Source organism: Moschus berezovskii, chromosome 4 (assembly GCF_049115385.1).
Source record: "Moschus berezovskii isolate FMDL1 chromosome 4, NW_MosBer_1.0, whole genome shotgun sequence".
NCBI lineage: Eukaryota > Metazoa > Chordata > Mammalia > Artiodactyla > Moschidae > Moschus > Moschus berezovskii.
The window spans coordinates 20,036,571-20,055,009 of NC_142463.1; the positions used below are offsets into that span (position 1 = coordinate 20,036,571).

Below are 18,439 nucleotides of genomic sequence, written 5' to 3' on the forward strand. Positions count from 1 at the left end.
TTCCTGGCATAAACAACCTTATTCACAAGAGGTCCAAACTATTGGTCCCTGCCCTCAACAAAGTACTTTATTGTCCTTTTTTCAACCGATAAGTTAGAGCAACTGATGATAAAACAATCTTAACTGTATCCATGTATTAAAAAAATACAAACACACAAACAAAATATACACATCTACTTGCCTCTGTGTCTCACCAGGGCCACTCTCTTCCTTCCAACTAGAAATCTTAGGAGGGAGAAAGATAAAAAGAAAAGAGGAAATAGGGAGGCTGGGGTCAAGAAAAAGAGAGAAATAAAACTGCAAAGGTTCAGCTCATTCACTCATGCTGGGCACAAAATAGCTGTGCCAGCAGAGGACCAATTCATGCCAAGAGGATCAGATGCCTACCATCTGGCAGCACATGCAGATAGCCTTTTTTCCCAAGTACACCTTCAAAATCACTAATGTTAGCAACTTTCAACTTTTTGTTTTTAAGTAGGAGATCTTTTCTGCAAATCTCTTAGATGGAAGTTCAATATAAAACAGCTTCTCTGGCTGGATGAAGCAGAGATGGAAACCGAAAACCTCATCTGCTCAGCCACCTACCTCCTGAGGTTAAGCCCCTAAGGACACAAGTTGGTGAAAATCCTAGGGTTCCAAGAGATGGAGTCTTCCCAATTTAAATCTCATAATGAAGGAAAATTTTGGTGCATATTTCTGTCTCAGCTCTTGTACCTCAAAAAACAAACTAACCTATACTAACAGCTTGAAAACAGGCTAAGAGCATACTAACAAATAGGAACAAAATATTTGAATCACAAAAAATATAAAGTATGAAAACAGGCTAAGAGCATACTAACAAATAGGAACAAAATATTTGAATCACAAAAAATATAAAGTATGAACAGTAAATTTCTAAGACAATTAGAAAAGCATTCAGTTCAGTTCAGTTGCTGAGTCATATCCGACTCTTTGCGACCCCATGAACCGCAGCACACCAAGCCTCCCTGTCCATCACCAACTCCCGGAGTCCACCCAAAACCATGTCCATTGAGTCGGTGATGCCATCCAACCATCTCATCTCATCCTCTGTCGTCCCCTTCTCCTCCTGCCTTCAATCATTCCCAGCATCAGGGTGTTTTCAAATGAGTCAGCTCTTCGAATCAAGTGGCCAGAGTACTGAAGTTTCAGCTTCAACAGCAGTCCTAGGGAAGTATAATAAATGCTTCTACTGCTATAGGATTCCTCTGGTTAACAAAAGCCAAGAGGACTCTGCTTGCTCTAGGCCCCCTTGATAGGATAAATTTCCTTCTGTGGTATTCAAAATATACAATGAAAGTAAAGGCACGAAAACATGAAAGATATAAACAACTAGAACTTCTTTTAAAAAGTAATCCACTTCCAGGCTTTTAACTGCACTATATTTGAGACAGATGGCTTATGCAGGACAAAAAATGTCACCATCAAAATGCAAACCAACCATGGTTAATAATCACTATACTAATTTTCATATATTATATGTTTACTGTGGATTATAACAGATCTATAGATTTTATATAAATTATCTCATTTGTTGGCTTATTGTGAAGATCAAGATAGACTTAACATTACATTTTATATGTTAGAAAACTTAGCTCACAGCAAAGAATGATTTTTTGTAAGTTAAAAGGGAAGGGTGTGTCATTCCTGAACAACAAGGCAAAGAAAAAGATAGGCTGAGAAAGTAGATGGAGGAGACATCAGAATAGGAATGGTATTGAACAAGAGCAAATATGTACATAGACTGAAAGCCTAGGACTGTCCAATATAGTAGCTGCTAAGCTTCATGTGGCAATTTAAATCAAATAAAAAATTTAGTTCCTTCTTTGTACTAGTCACATTTCAATGCTCATTAGCCACATGAAGCTACTGAATAGCACAGATAAAGAACATTTCCATCATTTTAGAAAGTTCTATTCTATTGAACAGCATCACTCTAGCAGAAAACTCTTAAATGTATTAGAAACAGCAGTAGACCCTCAACAAATGTTTGGTGAGTGAATGAATGATAAAAGACAGACGGGATGCAGTGAACCATTTAAAGAACTAGCCAGAGGAAAAGTAACTAATAATAAGAGCTAACATTTACTGGACACTTAACAAAACCCAAGTACTATTTCAGGGTGCTTTATATGGATTAAATTAATCCTCAATAACAACTCTACGAGGGATTTACGGTCATTATCCTCATTATAGATGGGAAAACTAAGGATCTCAGAGGTTAAATAACTTTCCCAAGATCCAGGATTTAAATTCAGGCAACTTGATCTGGAATCCATAGCCTCCATTTTTAACCAGTACACTGTATAGTATTCTACTTCTTTATATAACAACTATATCTTTAAACTTTGCTGTCTGGAAATAAAATTTGTTTAGAGTCAATCTTCCCATGCAATTACCAGTCAAGTTCATAGGAAGAGAATAAAAAAAGAAGTGATGAATAAAAAAGATTGGCAGAAAATATGTCAAACGTTAATACTAGCTTGATGCCTCGATGCTGAGATTAAGGACCATTTTTTATTTTCCTGTTTCTGCAAATACTATTTTCTCAATGATCCACAGTGATGATGTATCATTTCTACAATAATAATAAAACACTACTTTTTAAACAAGATGAAAATATAATCAGCTTAAAAATTCCTAAGCAGAACATCAAATCAAGACTCAACCATTTCGAGGAAATGGCAACCCACTCCAGTATTCTTGCCTGGGAAATTCCATGGACAGAGGAGCCTGATGGGCTACAATCCATGGGGCTGCAAAGAGTTGAACACAATTTAGCGACTAAACAACATATACTATATATGGTATAGCATATATTAAATAGTAAAAAAAAAAAAAAAAGACTCAACCATCTCAAACACTATAGATGTCCCCTAACTGATCTCTTGGCCACCAGTCTCCCCATCACTAAACCATTCTGAATTTGCCATTAGTTACCCTCTGTCATCTAATCCCTGCTCAGAATTCAACACATAAAACATAAAATATAATCTTCTTGGCTTTGGGCAAAACATTTCTGAATAGAATGGACCAGTTCTACCTTTCCACATTTATCTACCAATGCTATCCCATCAAATCCTTTAGGAGAGACATGATAGAAAAAGTTCTTCTAGGAGAAACATGGTAGAAAGAGTCCTACCCCAAAGTTACAGACCTCAGACAACACATATAGTCTCTTGGTCTCAGTTTCTTCAATGGAGAATAATTGTGAAAATTAAATCTTTAAATAGGCAAAACATCCAGCATAGAAGGAAGACTTCAATAAATGGTTTTCTCATTGTTGTTATTATTAACAAAATTTTTTTCAGTCCAATAAATTGTTCTATTTATTCCCCGACCAGATCACAAAAATAATCATAGTAGATATCTTAGCTCATCCTTCGAACAAGCTGTTGATCTAGTCTTCCCTGTGGCCAGCATCTCTACCTTCTACAAAATGGGTGGTCTTTTCCTTCATTCCACCTCATGGAGAAGAGAATTTGAACGGCCACAAGAAGTTGTTTCCTTCTTTGAAGAACAGTATAGGTCTTATAAATCAGATCCTCTAAGTAGATAATGCTGTATTTACCAAGACATCAGACAATCCATGTGTTATCTGTCAGGGAAATTTGCTTCTTGTTGATTTTGTCATAACCACATCTGTAGATCAGTTCATCTACTGCAGGTTCGGTTACCCCCATGCAATATATGGTCCCACAGACCTTGGCATGTTAAATGAAGCATAGTTGATCTTAACGAAGGTGCCATTGAAGACTTGACAAAAGTGAAGAAGTTGCAACATCTTTCAGATCTGTGAACTCACAACACCGATGCCTCTGATCCTGATGACAAATGCCAGTTTGGGCTCTGCAGGTGCATAGAAGCTGCCAGCTTTTCTTGCCATCCCAACCATCAGAATCTCAGTTCTGTACATCTGCCTATACTCTTTGTGATAGCACTTAGCTTCTTTACAGATAAGCTTCATTCCTTACCTTTTGAAGGATCTTTTGGGCAAATTTCTTTCTTAGACACTTGATCTTCAGCTCTGCAAAATTCCTTCACTTTTCAAAAAATATATTTGTTTTCTAATTTTATTTATTTTGACCGTGTCAGTCTTAGTTGCAGCACACACAATCTTCCATCTTTGTTGGAGCATGTGGGATCTTTTACTTGCGGAATACGGAATCTTTAGCTGTGGCATGCAGGATCTAATTCCCTAACTAGAGATCAAACCCAGGCCCCCTGCATAGGGAGCGTGGAGTCTTAGCCACTGTCCACCAGTGAAGTCCTCAAAATTCCTTCATTTTTTAAGGGTTTCAGTAGGAGCATTAGTTTTCTCCTCTTCTGCATACTCCATAGCCAAATGGGCTTTTAATTCACTGACTCCTCAAAAAGCTTTGCACTTTTACCTTTATGCTTTATTTGTTATTATTTTGTTCCTTTCTGAGTTTCTAGAAGACTCCTGAGAGTCCCTTGGACAGCCAAGAACTCAAACCAGTGACTTAAAAGAAATCAACCCTGAATATTCATCAGAAGGACTGATGCTGAAGCTGAAGCTCCAATACTCTGGCCACCTGATACAAAGAGCTAACTCACTGGAAAAGACCCTGATGCTGGGAAAGATTGAAGGCAGGAGGAGAAGGGGAAGATAGAGGATGAGATGACTGGATGGCATCACCAACATGAGTTTGCGCAAACTCCAGGAGATAGTGAAGGACAAGGGAAGCCTGGTGTGCTGCAGTCCACAGGGTCACAAAGAGTCAGACACAACTTAGCAACTGAACAACAATAACAATTTTGTTCCTTTCTGAGTTCTTTCCCTATCTTCTAAAATCCTATTAAACTTCACATTCCAATTTGAGTCAACCTCCTCCAAGAAAGCTTTCTGGTTCTGATAAGGGACGTCCCAAAAGTTGCCTTATTAAATGCAGTTAATTACCAGAAAATTAAGTCTCAATAGGTAGAAAAAGACCTACAGCACAATTAAATTCCAGCAAGACAGATTCAGCATGAAACCTAGAATCCCTCTTTTCAGCTATTAATACTATTCTAACAAGTCTCCAATAATGTTTCAGCTTTCTCACTGATCTCTGGAAGGAAGGAAAAGCCATTACCTAAGGATGTTGGGATGGGAGAGTCTATTCATGAGCTGCACTTCTTTCAGCATGTTTGCCCGGTTACTGCTCAACGTGTTCATCTTAAGAGCCATCACCTGGCCGGAAGCTCGGTGGCGCACCTAGAAAATAACATAGAACAAGAGACTCAAGGACGGCAGCTATATATGAGGTCAAAGTCTCCACGTGTAAAGCATGATGAGATGTTTTACTGCCAATTCAGATAAAACAGACACGGTAAGGGGTGTTTTTCTATAAACTCTGATTACATAAGGGTTTCACATCCTTTAACAAAGATGGATTTATTCCTTTGAAGACCAAAACTGTTTCATATTAAGCTGACTAGAAAATTCATGATTATACCTCAAGAAATCATGACTTCTTACTTTGCTGTCCACCTGAAATCATCACAACATTGTTAATTGGCTATACTCCAATACAAAATAAAAAGTTTACTTAAAAAAGAAGAAAGAAATCATGATGTCTTAAAAAAAATCTTAGAGGAAAAATGGGGAAAATGTATTAGGCTAGTTCCTCATAGCCAACACTTCTGAAACTTAGGACACTAGCCAGAAAGTCTCTTTCATGGAGTTTTAATTGTGCACAGAAAAGATTCATTCACAAGGCTTATATAACACTTAATGAACTATAAAACTGTCTTTATAGGTCACTAAACCCACATCCTCAAAATCTCTCCCAAGCACCATAAAATGTATATCTATACAGAAAAAATTATTGCATGTTAAATATAGAAAGAAAGCAGTGAATCTTCTGGACCTAATATTGAGTAACCCAACCCAAAGTTCCTTATAATCATTTATACACAATCAAGTCAGATACAAAAAACCTGAGCCACACCACTCACAGCATTACCCATATACACAGAGCAAAGTCTACTTCCAAAACATTCATCCTCTGTAGAACTCAATCTATTTTACACGTAAAAACATTATTTTATAATTTCAATGTACACTCCACAAGTTTAAAAAACTCAACACTTTACCTACAAGAAAATTAATTATGTTTTCAGCCTCCAAAAGTAGTCTCAGTAGTATCAAAATGAGAGACTAACAAAATGAGAGAAAATATTTTGTCTTAACCAAAAGAAGCTCAATTATTCATTTAGATATGTGTTTCCTACCGGGCAATTATGAAAGAGGCTGTAGAAAAGTTACAAAGTACCAAAGACCTCATTACTTACTGGTTAAAAAAAAATTCATTTCAGATCATGTACAACAGGGACATGCCATGGACAAATGTCATCATTCTATGGACTTTCAGAGTATCATTTTAGGATATTATTTCTATTTCACCAAGTGGAAATTCCAAAAGAAAACACAAAAATCTACTTAACTCTTCAATCTCCAGGAATTTTTTGACAGGACAACAGCCTCAGATATTTAGTATAGCTATTAATATAGGACAGACAACACAGCTTATCTTAAAATTCAAAGAAATAATGTTTCAGAGTGTCTAGACAGAAGAAGGGGAAGGAAGAATTAAAACACTCAAAGCCACAGGAACCCTGATCAGAAGAACTGAGCACAACACTGGCTGTCTCTTCCCTCTTCTAGATCCCTGAGTGAGATTTGGAACCCAACTCTCTTTCCAGTGCATCAATGACTCTGTTGTCATGTACCTCATGACTGATGAAAGAGAAGTGGCTTTCCTTTTCAGATCCTGTGTGGATAAGTTAAAAGAGACATTTATATACAAAGAACACACTGACAGTATTTTTCCATTTAATAAGGGCTCTCCATTCTGAAAGTCACTCCTCTTTTTTTTTTTTTTTCCATCATCTGAAAACGATCACTCTTGAGGTCTTTTTTTTTAATGTCTGCTTTTAAGAAACTTTGATAAAACAATGTGTGAAATTTAGGGATAAAAAAAGTTGTTTCAAATTAATCATAAAAAACCCTACTTCCTTAAACAAGTAGACAAGGAGATGAACATGTTCATAACACTGTATGTCTTTCATGTGCATAAAATATTTTCCTCTTTCTTCTAGCCTGTCAAATTCTACCTATCTTTCAAGGCCACACTCAAATATCCCCTTCCTCTCTAATGTCTTCCTTGTCTATCTCTAGGAACTGTTTGTGGTTTCCTTCTTTATACTGCCTCAGAACAACAGTATACCACTCAAGACATAGTTCTGTGCATAAATATATCCTCACTAGGCTACAAAGCATTTTGAGACCAGGATCTATATTGTATTAATTTTTATTTTGCAGTACCTAAAAGGCCTGACACATCAATAAGAGCGCAATGAAAACAACAGCAAGAACAGTTAGTTAAATGATACTTCTAATGTACTTTTTAAGGGCCAGTGCATCATACATCTATCCAGGTAATTTCTTTTGGGGTAGTGCTTTTCTTTCTTTGTCTCTTTTTGGTGGCAGAGGTATGAGGGGAGGACATAAACAGAAAAGCAGTACAAGATTTGGCTTAAATTTTCTGGAATTAGCCATCTAGAAAAGGACAAACAATAAGCAATTTGACCAATCAGTAAAGAAAGAGAATAAAGACTCAAATACATCACAAGAGGTATTTATATGAATGCTGATGCACTGAGGGAAAAACTTCACGGGACTTCAGTGAAACCTCCAGGAATTAAAAGATTTGGACAGATTTTTGAAACACAAAACTGACTACAGGCGATAAAGAAAAAGGTATCATCCAATATAGAGGTCCACAGAACTTCCCTGGCAGTCCAGTGGTTAAGACTCCACATTTCCAATTCAGAGGACATGGGTTCAATCCCTGGTCAGTGAACTAAGATCCCACATGCCCCAGAGAAAGGCGAAAAGAAAAAAAACAAAACAAAATATAGAGGTCCGCTAAACATAGGGAACCTGTCTAAATCCAGCAGGATCTTCATTCCAGGTTGTTAAAACCACAAAAATTTGTGAGCCCTCAAACATACTGAGATTTTCAGAATAAAGGGAAGGTCAATTTCTGCTTAAGTTTGTCCTCTACACATAGATCATTGTTAATAAGAGGATTTCCAAGAGACTGACACCTTTAAATATCTTTTTTTTAAAAATTAAAAACAGAATTGCGATACGATACAGCAATTCTACTTCTTGGTACAAACCCAAAAGGACTGAAAAAGGGTCTCAAAAAATATTTGTACACTTGTGTTCAAAACAGCATTATTTATAATAACCAAAGGGCAGAAGCAACCAAGAGTCCATCAACAGATGAACAGATAAACAAAATGTGGCACGTGAGGGAATATTCAGTTCAGTCGCTCAGTCGTGTCCGACTCTCCGCGACCCCACGAATCATAGCACGCCAGGCCTCCCTGTCCATCACCAACTCCCAGAGTTCACTCAAACTCATGTCCACAGAGTCGGTGATGCCATGCAGCCATCTCATTCTCCCTCGTCCCCTTCTCCTCCCGCCCCCAACCTTTCCCAGCATCAGAGTCTTTTCCAGTGAGTCAACTCGTCACATGAGGTGGCCAAAGTATTGCAGTTTCAGCTTTAGCATCAGTCCTTCCAATGAACACCCAGGACTGATCTCCTTTAGAATGGACTGGTTGGATCTCCTTGCAGTACAAGGGACTCTCAAGAGTCTTCTCCAACACCACAATTCAAAAGCATCAATTCTTCGGCGATCGGTTTTCTTCACAGTCCAACTCTCACATCCATACACGACCACGGGAAAAACCATAGCCTTGACTAGACGGACCTTTGTTGGCAAAGTAATGTCTCTGCTTTTTAATATACTATCAAGGTTGGTCGTAACTTTCCTTCCACGGAGTAAGCGTCTTTTAATTTCCTGGCTGCAATCAGCATCTGCAGTGATTTTGGAGCCCAAAAAAATAAAGTCTGAGAGGGAATATTATTCAGCCTTAAAAAGGAAGGAAATTTTGACACATGCTATCACATGGATGAACCCTGAAGATATTATGCTAAGTGAAGTAAGCCAGTTAGGAAAAGGCAAATACTTAAGATTCCACTTATATGAGGTTCCTCGGATAGTTTAATTCAAACAGAAGGAATGTAGAATGGTGGTTGCTAGGGGTTGCGGGGAGAGGAGGAATTCAGAATTGTTTAATCGGTACAGTTTTAGCCGTGCAAGGTGAAAACAGTTCTGGAGAATGGTGACACAAAAATAGGAACTGAATTGTACACTTAAAAATGGTTAAGATGGTAAATTGTATATATACTTTACCACAAGTATAAATAAAGGAAGGAAGAAAAGAAAGAAGAGATAGACAGGGAAGAGAAGAGAATCACCAAGTTAAGAAAATTACTATTCCTCTTTGATTTTTAAACTCAGCTGATAGGATCTTCAAATCCACTTTCTAAAGAAGAACATAGCAGAGTGGTGAAGTACTCAAGTTGTCAAGATTAGCAGACCAAATCCAAGTTATGCTTAGAGTGACTTCTTTTTGAAGTTTTCTGTTGTAAAATAAAGAGAATCATAGTCTCTCTCTCATTTGGAGGATTAACTGATGTTGTTATGTTAAAGAAAGAAAAAATGTGTATAAAGTACTTAACATAGTACTTGGAACATAGTAAGTATTCAGATAAATAGGTATTGTTTTTAATAAAGATAAGAAACTATATGTTCATAACAGTTTAGCATATCAGGTGATTTTGAGATGATATAGAAAATGTACACCTGTAATTTTAAGTGAAAAGAGCAATATTCAAATCTGTACTGGCCTCCAAGATGATTTATTTATCACAAAGGGGAAAAGGTAACCTTTACAATGGAGAGGTCTGGCAGCTAGTACCTTAATCAAGGGGTTATAAATTCAGTTATTAGTAAAAGTGAGACATGCAACATTATCAACCTTCTGAAGCAATGAAATACACTTGCCAAAATAGTTAACTCAAATCTAATCATAAGAAACTGACTCATCAGAAAAGACCCTGATGCTGAGAAAGATTGAAGGCAGGAGGAGAAGGGGATAACAGAGGATAAGATGGTTGGATGGCATCACCAACTCAATGGATAAGAGTTTGAGTAAACTTCAGGAGTTGGTGATGAACAGGGAGGCCTGGCATGCTGCAGTCCATGAGGTCGCAAAGAGTCGAACATGACTGAGCGACTGAACTGAATCATTAGAAAAGAATTAGACATATTCAGAATATCTAAAAGACAACTGTACAGTACTCTTCAAACAAACAAAATGTGGGGGAACATTCTAGATTAAAAAAAATTTTGGCCATACCTCATGGCATGGGGGATCTTAGTTTCCTGACCAGGGATCAAACCCATACCCCCTGCAGTCAAGCACAGAGTCTTAAGCACTGGACCGCCAGGGAAGTCCTGGAATACTCTAGATTAAAAGAGATCAACAGTCATAACCACTGAAATGAAACAGATGAAATCTTAACTGAATTCAGGGTCTAAAAGTTATAAGACTTTTTGGAGGCAAACAGAGAAAATTTTAATAGAGACTGTACATTAAATTATTTTACTGAATTAAGGTTAATTGTCTAATGTATAAATAATGATATTATGGTTTTGTAAAAGAATGTATTCTTAGAAGATACATACTAAAATATTTAAGCGTTACAATGTCTGCAATTTGCTTTCAAGTGGTCTGTCAAAAAAAATACAGACAGATAAAGCAATGTAGCAAAATATTAACAACTGATGAATCTAGATGAAGGGACTTACAGGAGTTTATTGCATTATTCTTTCAATTTTCTATAGATTGAAAAAGTTTTCAAAAGTTGGAATAAACAAGTAAAAACTGAATTTTATTTCCTTACATGAATTTAGGAAATTAGGAAATAAAGATTAGCTTTTAATTGTAGGGAAAAAAATTCTGCATATGGCATATGTCTAAGTTTATGTCAAAACAAAAAGAAGTAGAAGTAAGTTTATAAAATATTAATGATGCTTGTCACTGACGGTAGATCAATGATTTTTTTTTTGCTTTTATGTTTCTTCATTTTCTACTTCTTCCATAATGTACTTGCCTTAATTTTCTAACAGAAAACATAGCTTTTCAACTTGAATTTTTATTCATTTTTAACTAAATAAGTAATACATGCATATATTTTCTTTGTAACACATTAAAACACTATACATAAGTAAAGTCCCTTTTGACTATCAGATTCATTAATCCCAATCTTCTGTGCTGATTCCCAGAAGCTGTTATTATTTCAAGCTTGATTAGTACCTTTCTGGGCCTTTTACAAAACGCACTGACCAAAACAACAACAAATCACGGGTGTGTATAACGTACACATGATCTAGATGAGGGATATATTATGTATATCAGAAGATGAAAGCTCTACAAAACAGAGGCTTCTTTCAACATGCTCAGAAGTCCAAGTACCAGATATGTCCTAAGTCCTAAGAATGTTTCAGTAGTAAGCTGAAACAAAACAACAAAAAAGCCATAGATACCATCACAACAATGTGAAACCCGAGAACCTCAACAAAGAGTAGCTCCTGCTCACTGCAACTCATGAAAAGCCTGAGCAGCACTGAAGACCCAGCAGAGTCAAAAATAATTAAATGATTTTTTAAAATAATAATGATTAAAAAAAAGAGCCACAAACAAAGGCTACAAACTAAGCCATGAACTGAGAGTTGGCCAAGTGTGTGCATGTAGCTTGAAAGTAACTGATAATCTTTCACCAGTCTTTTCAGTCACATTCAAATAGCAAATACTATCAGTCCAGTTCAGTCGCTCAGTCGTGTCTGACTCTTTGCGACCCCATGGACTGCAGCACGCCAGGTGTCCCTGTCCATCACCAACTTCCGGAATATACCCAAACTCACATCCAATGAGTCGGTGATACAATCCAACTATCTCATCCTCTGTTGTCCCCTTCTCCAACCACCTTCAATCTTTCCCAGGATCGGGTCTTTTCAAATGAGTCAATTCTTCTCATCAGGTGGCCAAAGTATTGAAGTTTCAGCTTCAGCATCAGTCCTTCCAATGAACACCCAGGATCGATCTCCTTTAGGATGGACTGGTTGGATCTCCTTGCTGTCTAAGGGACTCTCAAGAATCTTCTCCAACACCACAGTTCAAAAGCATCAATTTTTTGGCACTCAGCTTTCTTTTTAGTTGAACTCTCATATCCATACATGACTACTGGAAAAACTATAGCCTTGACTAGATGGACCTTTGTTGGCAAAGTAATGTCTCTGCTTTTTAACACGCCATCTAGGTTGGTCATAACTTTTCTTCCAAGGAGTAAGCATCTTTTAATTTCATGGCTGCAATCACCGTCTGCAGTGATTTTGGAACCCAAAAAAATAAAGTCAGCCACTGTTTACCCATCTATTTGCCACGAAGGGATGGGACTGGATGCCATGATCTTAGTTTTCTGAATGTTGAGCTTTAAGCTGACTTTTTCACTCTCCTCTTTCACTTTCATCAAGAGGCTTTTCAGTTCTTCTTCACTTTCTGCCATAAGCGTGGTGTCATTTGCATATCTGAGGTTATTGATATTTCTCCCGGCAATCTTCATTCCAACTTGTGTTTCCTCCAGCCCAGCATTCCTCATGATGTACTCTGCATATAAGATAAATAAACAGGTGACAATATACAGCCTTGACACACTCCTTTTCCTATTTGGAACCAGTCTGTTATTCCACGTCCAGTTCTAACTGTTGCTTCCTGACGTGCGTACAGATTTCTCAAAAGGCAGGTCAGGTGGTCTGGTATTTCCATCTCTTTCAGAATTTTCCACAGTTTGTTGTGATCCACACAGTCAAAGGCTTTGGCATAGTCAATAAAGCAGAAATAGATGTTTTCCTGGAACTCTTGCTTTTTCTATGATCCACCGGATGCTGGCAATTTGATCTCTGGTTCCTCTGCCTTTTCTAAAACCATCTGGAAGTTCACCGTTCACATACTGTTGAGGCCTGGCTTGGAGAATTTTGAGCATTACTTTACAAGCGTGTGAGATGAGTGCAATTGTGCAGTAGTTTGAGCTTTCTTTGGCATTGCCTTTCTTTAGGATTGGAATGAAAACGGACCTTTTCCAGTCCTATGGCCACTGCTGAGTTTTCCAAATTTGCTGGCATATTGAGTACAGCACTTTCACAGCATTATCTTTTAGGATTTGAATTAGCTCAATTGGAATTCCATCACCTGCACTAGCTTTGTTCGTAGTGATGCTTCCTAAGGCCCACTTGACTTCACATTCCAGGATGTCTGGCTCTAGGTGAGTGATCACACCATCGTGGTTATGAGTCAAGAACATCTTTTTTGTATAGTTCTTCTGTGTATTCTTGCCACCTCGTCTTAATATCTTCTGCTTCTGTTAGGTCCATACCATTTCTGTCCTTTATTGTGCCCATCTTGGCATGAAATGTTCCCTTGGTATCTCTAATTTTCTTGAAGAGATCTCTAGTCTTTCCCATTCTGCTGTTTTCCTCTATTTCTTTGCATTGATTACTGAGGAAGGCTTCGTATTTCTCCTTGCTATTCTTTGGAACTCTGCATTCAAATGGGTATATCTTTCCTTTTCTCCTTTGCTTTTGCCTTCTCTTCTTTTCACAGCTATTTGTAAGGCCTCCTCAGACAGCCATTTTGCTTTTTTGCATTTCTTTTCCTTGGGGATGGTCTTGATTCCTGTCTCCTGTACAATGTCACGAACCTCTGTCCCTAGTTCTTCAGGCACTCTGTCTATCAGATCTAGTCCCTTAAATCTATTTCTCACTTCCACTGTATAGTCACAAGGGATTTGATTTTGGTCATAACTGAATGATCTAATGGTTTTCCCTACTTTCTTCAATTTAAGTCTGAATTTGGCAATAAGAAGTTCATGATCTGAGTCACAGTCAGCTCCCGGTCTTGTTTTTGTTGACTGTATACAGCTTCTCCATCTTTGGGCTACAAAGAATATAATCAATCTGCTTCTGGTATTGACCATCTGGTGATGTCCATGTGTAGAGTGTTTGTGTTGTTGGGAAGAGGGTGTTTGCTAGGACCAGTTTGTGTTCTCTTGGCAGAACTCTATTAGCCTTTGCCCTGCTTCATTCTGTACTCCAAGGCCAAACTTGCCTGTTACTCCAGGTGTTTCTTGACTACCTGCTTTTGCATTCCAGTCCCTTATAATGAAAACGACAACTTTTGCAGGTGTTAGTTCTAGAAGGTCTTGTAGGTATTCACAGAACCGTTCAATTTCAGCTTCTTTAGCATTACTGGTTTGGGCATAGACTTGGATTACTGTGATACTGAATGGTTTGCCTTGGAAACGAACAGAAATCATTCTGTCGTTTTCGAGACTGCATCCAAGTACTGCATTTTGGACTCTTTTGTTGATTATGATGGTTACTCCATTTCTTCTAAGGGATTCTTGCTCACAGTAGTAGATATGATGGTCATCTGAGTTAAATTCACCCATTCCAGTCCATTTTAGTTCGCTGATTCCTAAAATTCCTAAAACTCTTGCCACCTCCTGTTTGACCACTTCCAATATGCCTTGATTCATGGACCTAACATTCCAGGTTCCTATGCAATATTGCTCTTTATAGCGTCGGACTTTGCTTCTATCACCAGTCACATTCACAACTGGGTGTTGTTTTTGCTTTGGCTCCATCTCTTCATTCTTTCTGGAGGTATTTCTCCACTGATCTCCAGTAGCATACTGGGCACCTACCGACCTGGGGAGTTCATCTTTCAGTGTCCTATCTTTTTGGCTTTTCATACTGTTCATGGGGTTCTCAAGGCAAGAATACTGAAGTGCTTTGCCATTCTCTTCTCCAGTGGACCGCATTTTGTCATACTATCATCTTCCATATATAAATCACTGTGCCAGATGCTGAGAAGGCTGTTACATATCAACATGAGACATCAGTTTGTCAGATCTCCCAGCAATCCTTGTTCCCCAATTGCAAAGTTATCTTGTTGCTCTCCAGCTTAAAATTCTTCAGTGGCTCACCACTACCTGGGGAATAAAGTCCAAACTCCTTTTAGCAAAACTAAATCCATCAACTTCTCCCTGTATATTCCCACCATCTTCTCCCCTTCAGTGCTCGGTGTATGCTCTGTCATGTCTGATTCTTTGTGACCCCATGGGCTGCAGCCCACGAAGTTCTTCTGTCCATGGAATTTTCCCAGCAAGAATACTGGGATGGGTTGCCATTTTTTCCCCTAGGGGATCCTCCTGACCCAGGGATCAAACCCAAGTCTCCTGCATGGTAGGCGGATTCTTTACCACTGTGCTACCTAGGAAGCCCTCTTCTCCCCTAACCTTTAATTATTATATACTAATACCTGTAATTATTTCTAAATGCATCACCCTCTCCACTCTTCCTTTCCTTGACACATTCTATTCTCCTTGCCCTGATGTAATCCTCAATCCCCTAAACCCTATCCTAATCTCCCTTCCAAATTCCTTTCAATTATTCAAGTTATAAGAAACATCATTTTCCCCAAGAAAAATCTCACTTTATTTCAAGAAAAGTTAGATGGATCCACTCTGTTTTCTTAATACTCTGTTCTTATTTATCTCTGTTATAGCACCTGAATATTTTTTCAAAATGTTTACTTGGCTGCACCAGTCTCAGCTGCGGCACTCAGGAGATCCATTTTCGTTGCAGCACACAGGATCTTTAGTTGCGGCATACTGGATCTAATTCCCTTACCAGGGATCAAACCTGGACCCCCTGCATTGGAAGAGCAGAGTCTTAGTCACTGGACCACCAAGGAAGTCTCAGCACTTGCATATTATATGCTGTTAATCTGTCCACTTATCTCCAATGTATCTAAGGGCAGTTCTGGTTCAAGGTGGCATCTAGGAAGATCCTGAACTTACCTCCTCCCAAAGACACAGAATCTACATTTGCATATGCAACAACTTTCTATATGCTTAAGGGCAAAAACTGCCTTATTCATTATTCATTTCTTTATTCCGAGAATAGCTATTCAGCTCCTCCCACCATCCACCCGCAATACACACCTTCTGACAAGCAAGACTTCTTTTCATATGGACAAATCTAGATTTTCGTCAAAAATCATTAAAAGCTAATCAGGAAAGAAAAGCATGGCAATTATTATATAACTAACTATCAACAGACACTAGTACATTGCAAACTATAGACTCAAAAGGCAGATTACAGGTTATACATAATCTTATGGCCACTTGTTATTCAGTTCAGTTCAGTTCAGTTCAGTTCAGTCGCTCAGTCGTGTCCGACTCTCCGCGACCCCATGAATCACATCACGCCAGGCCTCCCTGTCCATCACCAACTCCCGGAGTACACTCAAACTCATGTCCACAGAGTCGGTGATGCCATCCAGCCATCTCATTCTCCGTCGTCCCCTTCTCCTCCCGCCCCCAACCTTTCCCAGCATCAGAGTCTTTTCCAGTGAGTCAACTCGTCTCATGAGGTGTTTCAGCTTTAGCATCAGTCCCTCCAATGAACATCCAGGATTGATCTCCTTTAGAATGGACTGGTTGGATCTCCTTGCAGTATAAGGGACTCTCAAGAGTCTTCTCCAACACCACAGTTCAAAAGCATCGATTCTTCGGCGATCAGCTTTCTTCACAGTCCAACTCTCACATCCATACATGACCACGGGAAAAACCATTGCCTTGACTAGACGGACCTTGGTCGGCAAAGTAATGTCTCTGCTTTTTAATATACTATCAAGGTTGGTCATAACTTTCCTTCCAAGGAGCAAGCGTCTTTTAATTTCATGGCTGCAATCAGCACTCTACCCATTTTTATCCCATTCAAGTAAGCATATTAACATGCAAGTGAGAATGACAGTAAATATAGTTGCTGTTGTTTAGTCACTCAGTTGTGTCTGACTCTTTGTGACCCCATGGACTGTAGCCCACCAGACTCACCTGTCTATGGGATTCTTCAGGCAAGAATACTGGAGTGGGTTGCCATTTCCTTCTCCAGGCAACCTTTCCGACCTGGGGTTCAAACCCGTCTCCTGCATTGGCAGGTAGATTCGTTACCATTGAGTTACCAGGGAAACCTCAGTTAGGGGTGGCTCTGTATGTGTGTGCTTAGTCGCTTAGTCCTGTCCAACTCTTACGACCCCATAGACTGTAGCCTGCCAGACTCCTCTGTCCATGGGATTCTCCAGGCAAGACTACTGGAGTGGGTTGCCATTTCCTTCTCCAGGGGTGCCTCTAATTCAGCTCTAATTTATATTTTTCAAATTAAATTATGTGCATATGCTGGTACTTCAATCATTTAAAATAACAAACTACATGCAATAGCTTCAGCTTTAGCATTGTGGTATGAAACCAAATTGAGAAATTCTTCTCTGGCACAGTGCCTAGCATCTAGTAGCTGACTGCTCAAAAAATGTTTGTTGAATTTAAATGGTTAACTTGAGTCAGGACACTTATTTTCTAGAGGGGAAGAAAAGCATAAGCCTCTGACCAGCTCACAGAAATACTAAAGGGAGAATTAAGTAATAAAAAGGACAACAATGTAAGAACTGTAACAAAGGAATTAATCATAAAGTTAACTATTAGATGATTGGCTTAGGACTTCCAGCCAAGAAGTCACAGTGAGTGTATAGTAAGTATACAGTAATCTGGTATAGTAACATTAGTATTAGGCAATAAAGTTTAAACAGTAGTCTTCAAAGGAGGCTGTAACACCTCACTTCAGAAGTGTTTTTGAAGTTTTCAGGTGAAATGTTTTGGTTCTAACAATGACTGGGGGCAGGGAGTGCTGCAGGCCTGAGATGCTAATACATCCTGCAGCTACAGGACTGTAATGCACAAGGAAGCTTTGTTCCATGTGCTGTAGAAAATGCAAATGCCTTATCAGATATTCATGTAAATAAAGAACATATTTATTATTATCTAAGCTTGGATTCTAACTCCATTTTACATTAAAAACAAAGTCACTTTGCATGGTATTAGTATATACTGAACTTCCTAGGAATTCAACTACCTGTAAATTAAGGAAAATTGCTTTTTGTTTGGTTGAGACTATCATTAAGAATTGGTCATCATTTCAGAAAATCAGACCACCAATGACAGCGCTGCTCCTGAATCCCAATATAACACATCTGTATCAGATCCATTTGCAGTTTTTGTATTTATGGTGATTTATTTAACCTTAAAAAAAAAAAAAAACCACTTTCTATTTCGTATTGGGGTGTAGTCAATTAACTGGAGAAGAAAATAGCAACCCACTCCAGTTTCATGGGAAATCCCACGGGCAGAGGAACCTGATGAGTTGCAGTCCATGGGGTCAAAGAGAGTCAGAGACGACTTAGTGACTAAACAACAGCAACAGCAATTAACAATGTCGTAACAGTTTTTGGTGAATAGTGAGAGCAGAGACTCAGTCATACATAAATATCTATTCATTCTTCCCCAAACCCCTCTCCCATCCAGGCTGCCACATAACAC

The 18,439-nt window shown here is 38.5% G+C and overlaps 1 protein-coding gene across 3 annotated transcripts in view; it reads right to left on the bottom strand.

Annotated features, from left to right (window-relative positions):
- Positions 1-18,439, bottom strand: part of TESK2 (testis associated actin remodelling kinase 2) — a 143,060-nt gene that overhangs the window by 65,912 nt on the left and 58,709 nt on the right. For 2 of the 3 annotated variants that reach the window (XM_088835254.1, XM_055401508.2), the window contains one exon: positions 5,115-5,236. In XM_088835254.1, coding sequence (XP_088691380.1) covers positions 5,115-5,209 — 95 coding nt within the window. In that variant the 5' untranslated portion in view covers positions 5,210-5,236. Of the gene's footprint in view, positions 1-5,114; positions 5,237-11,870; positions 15,353-18,439 lie in introns of those variants that run through there. The other variant, XM_088835253.1, reaches the window with a different exon arrangement.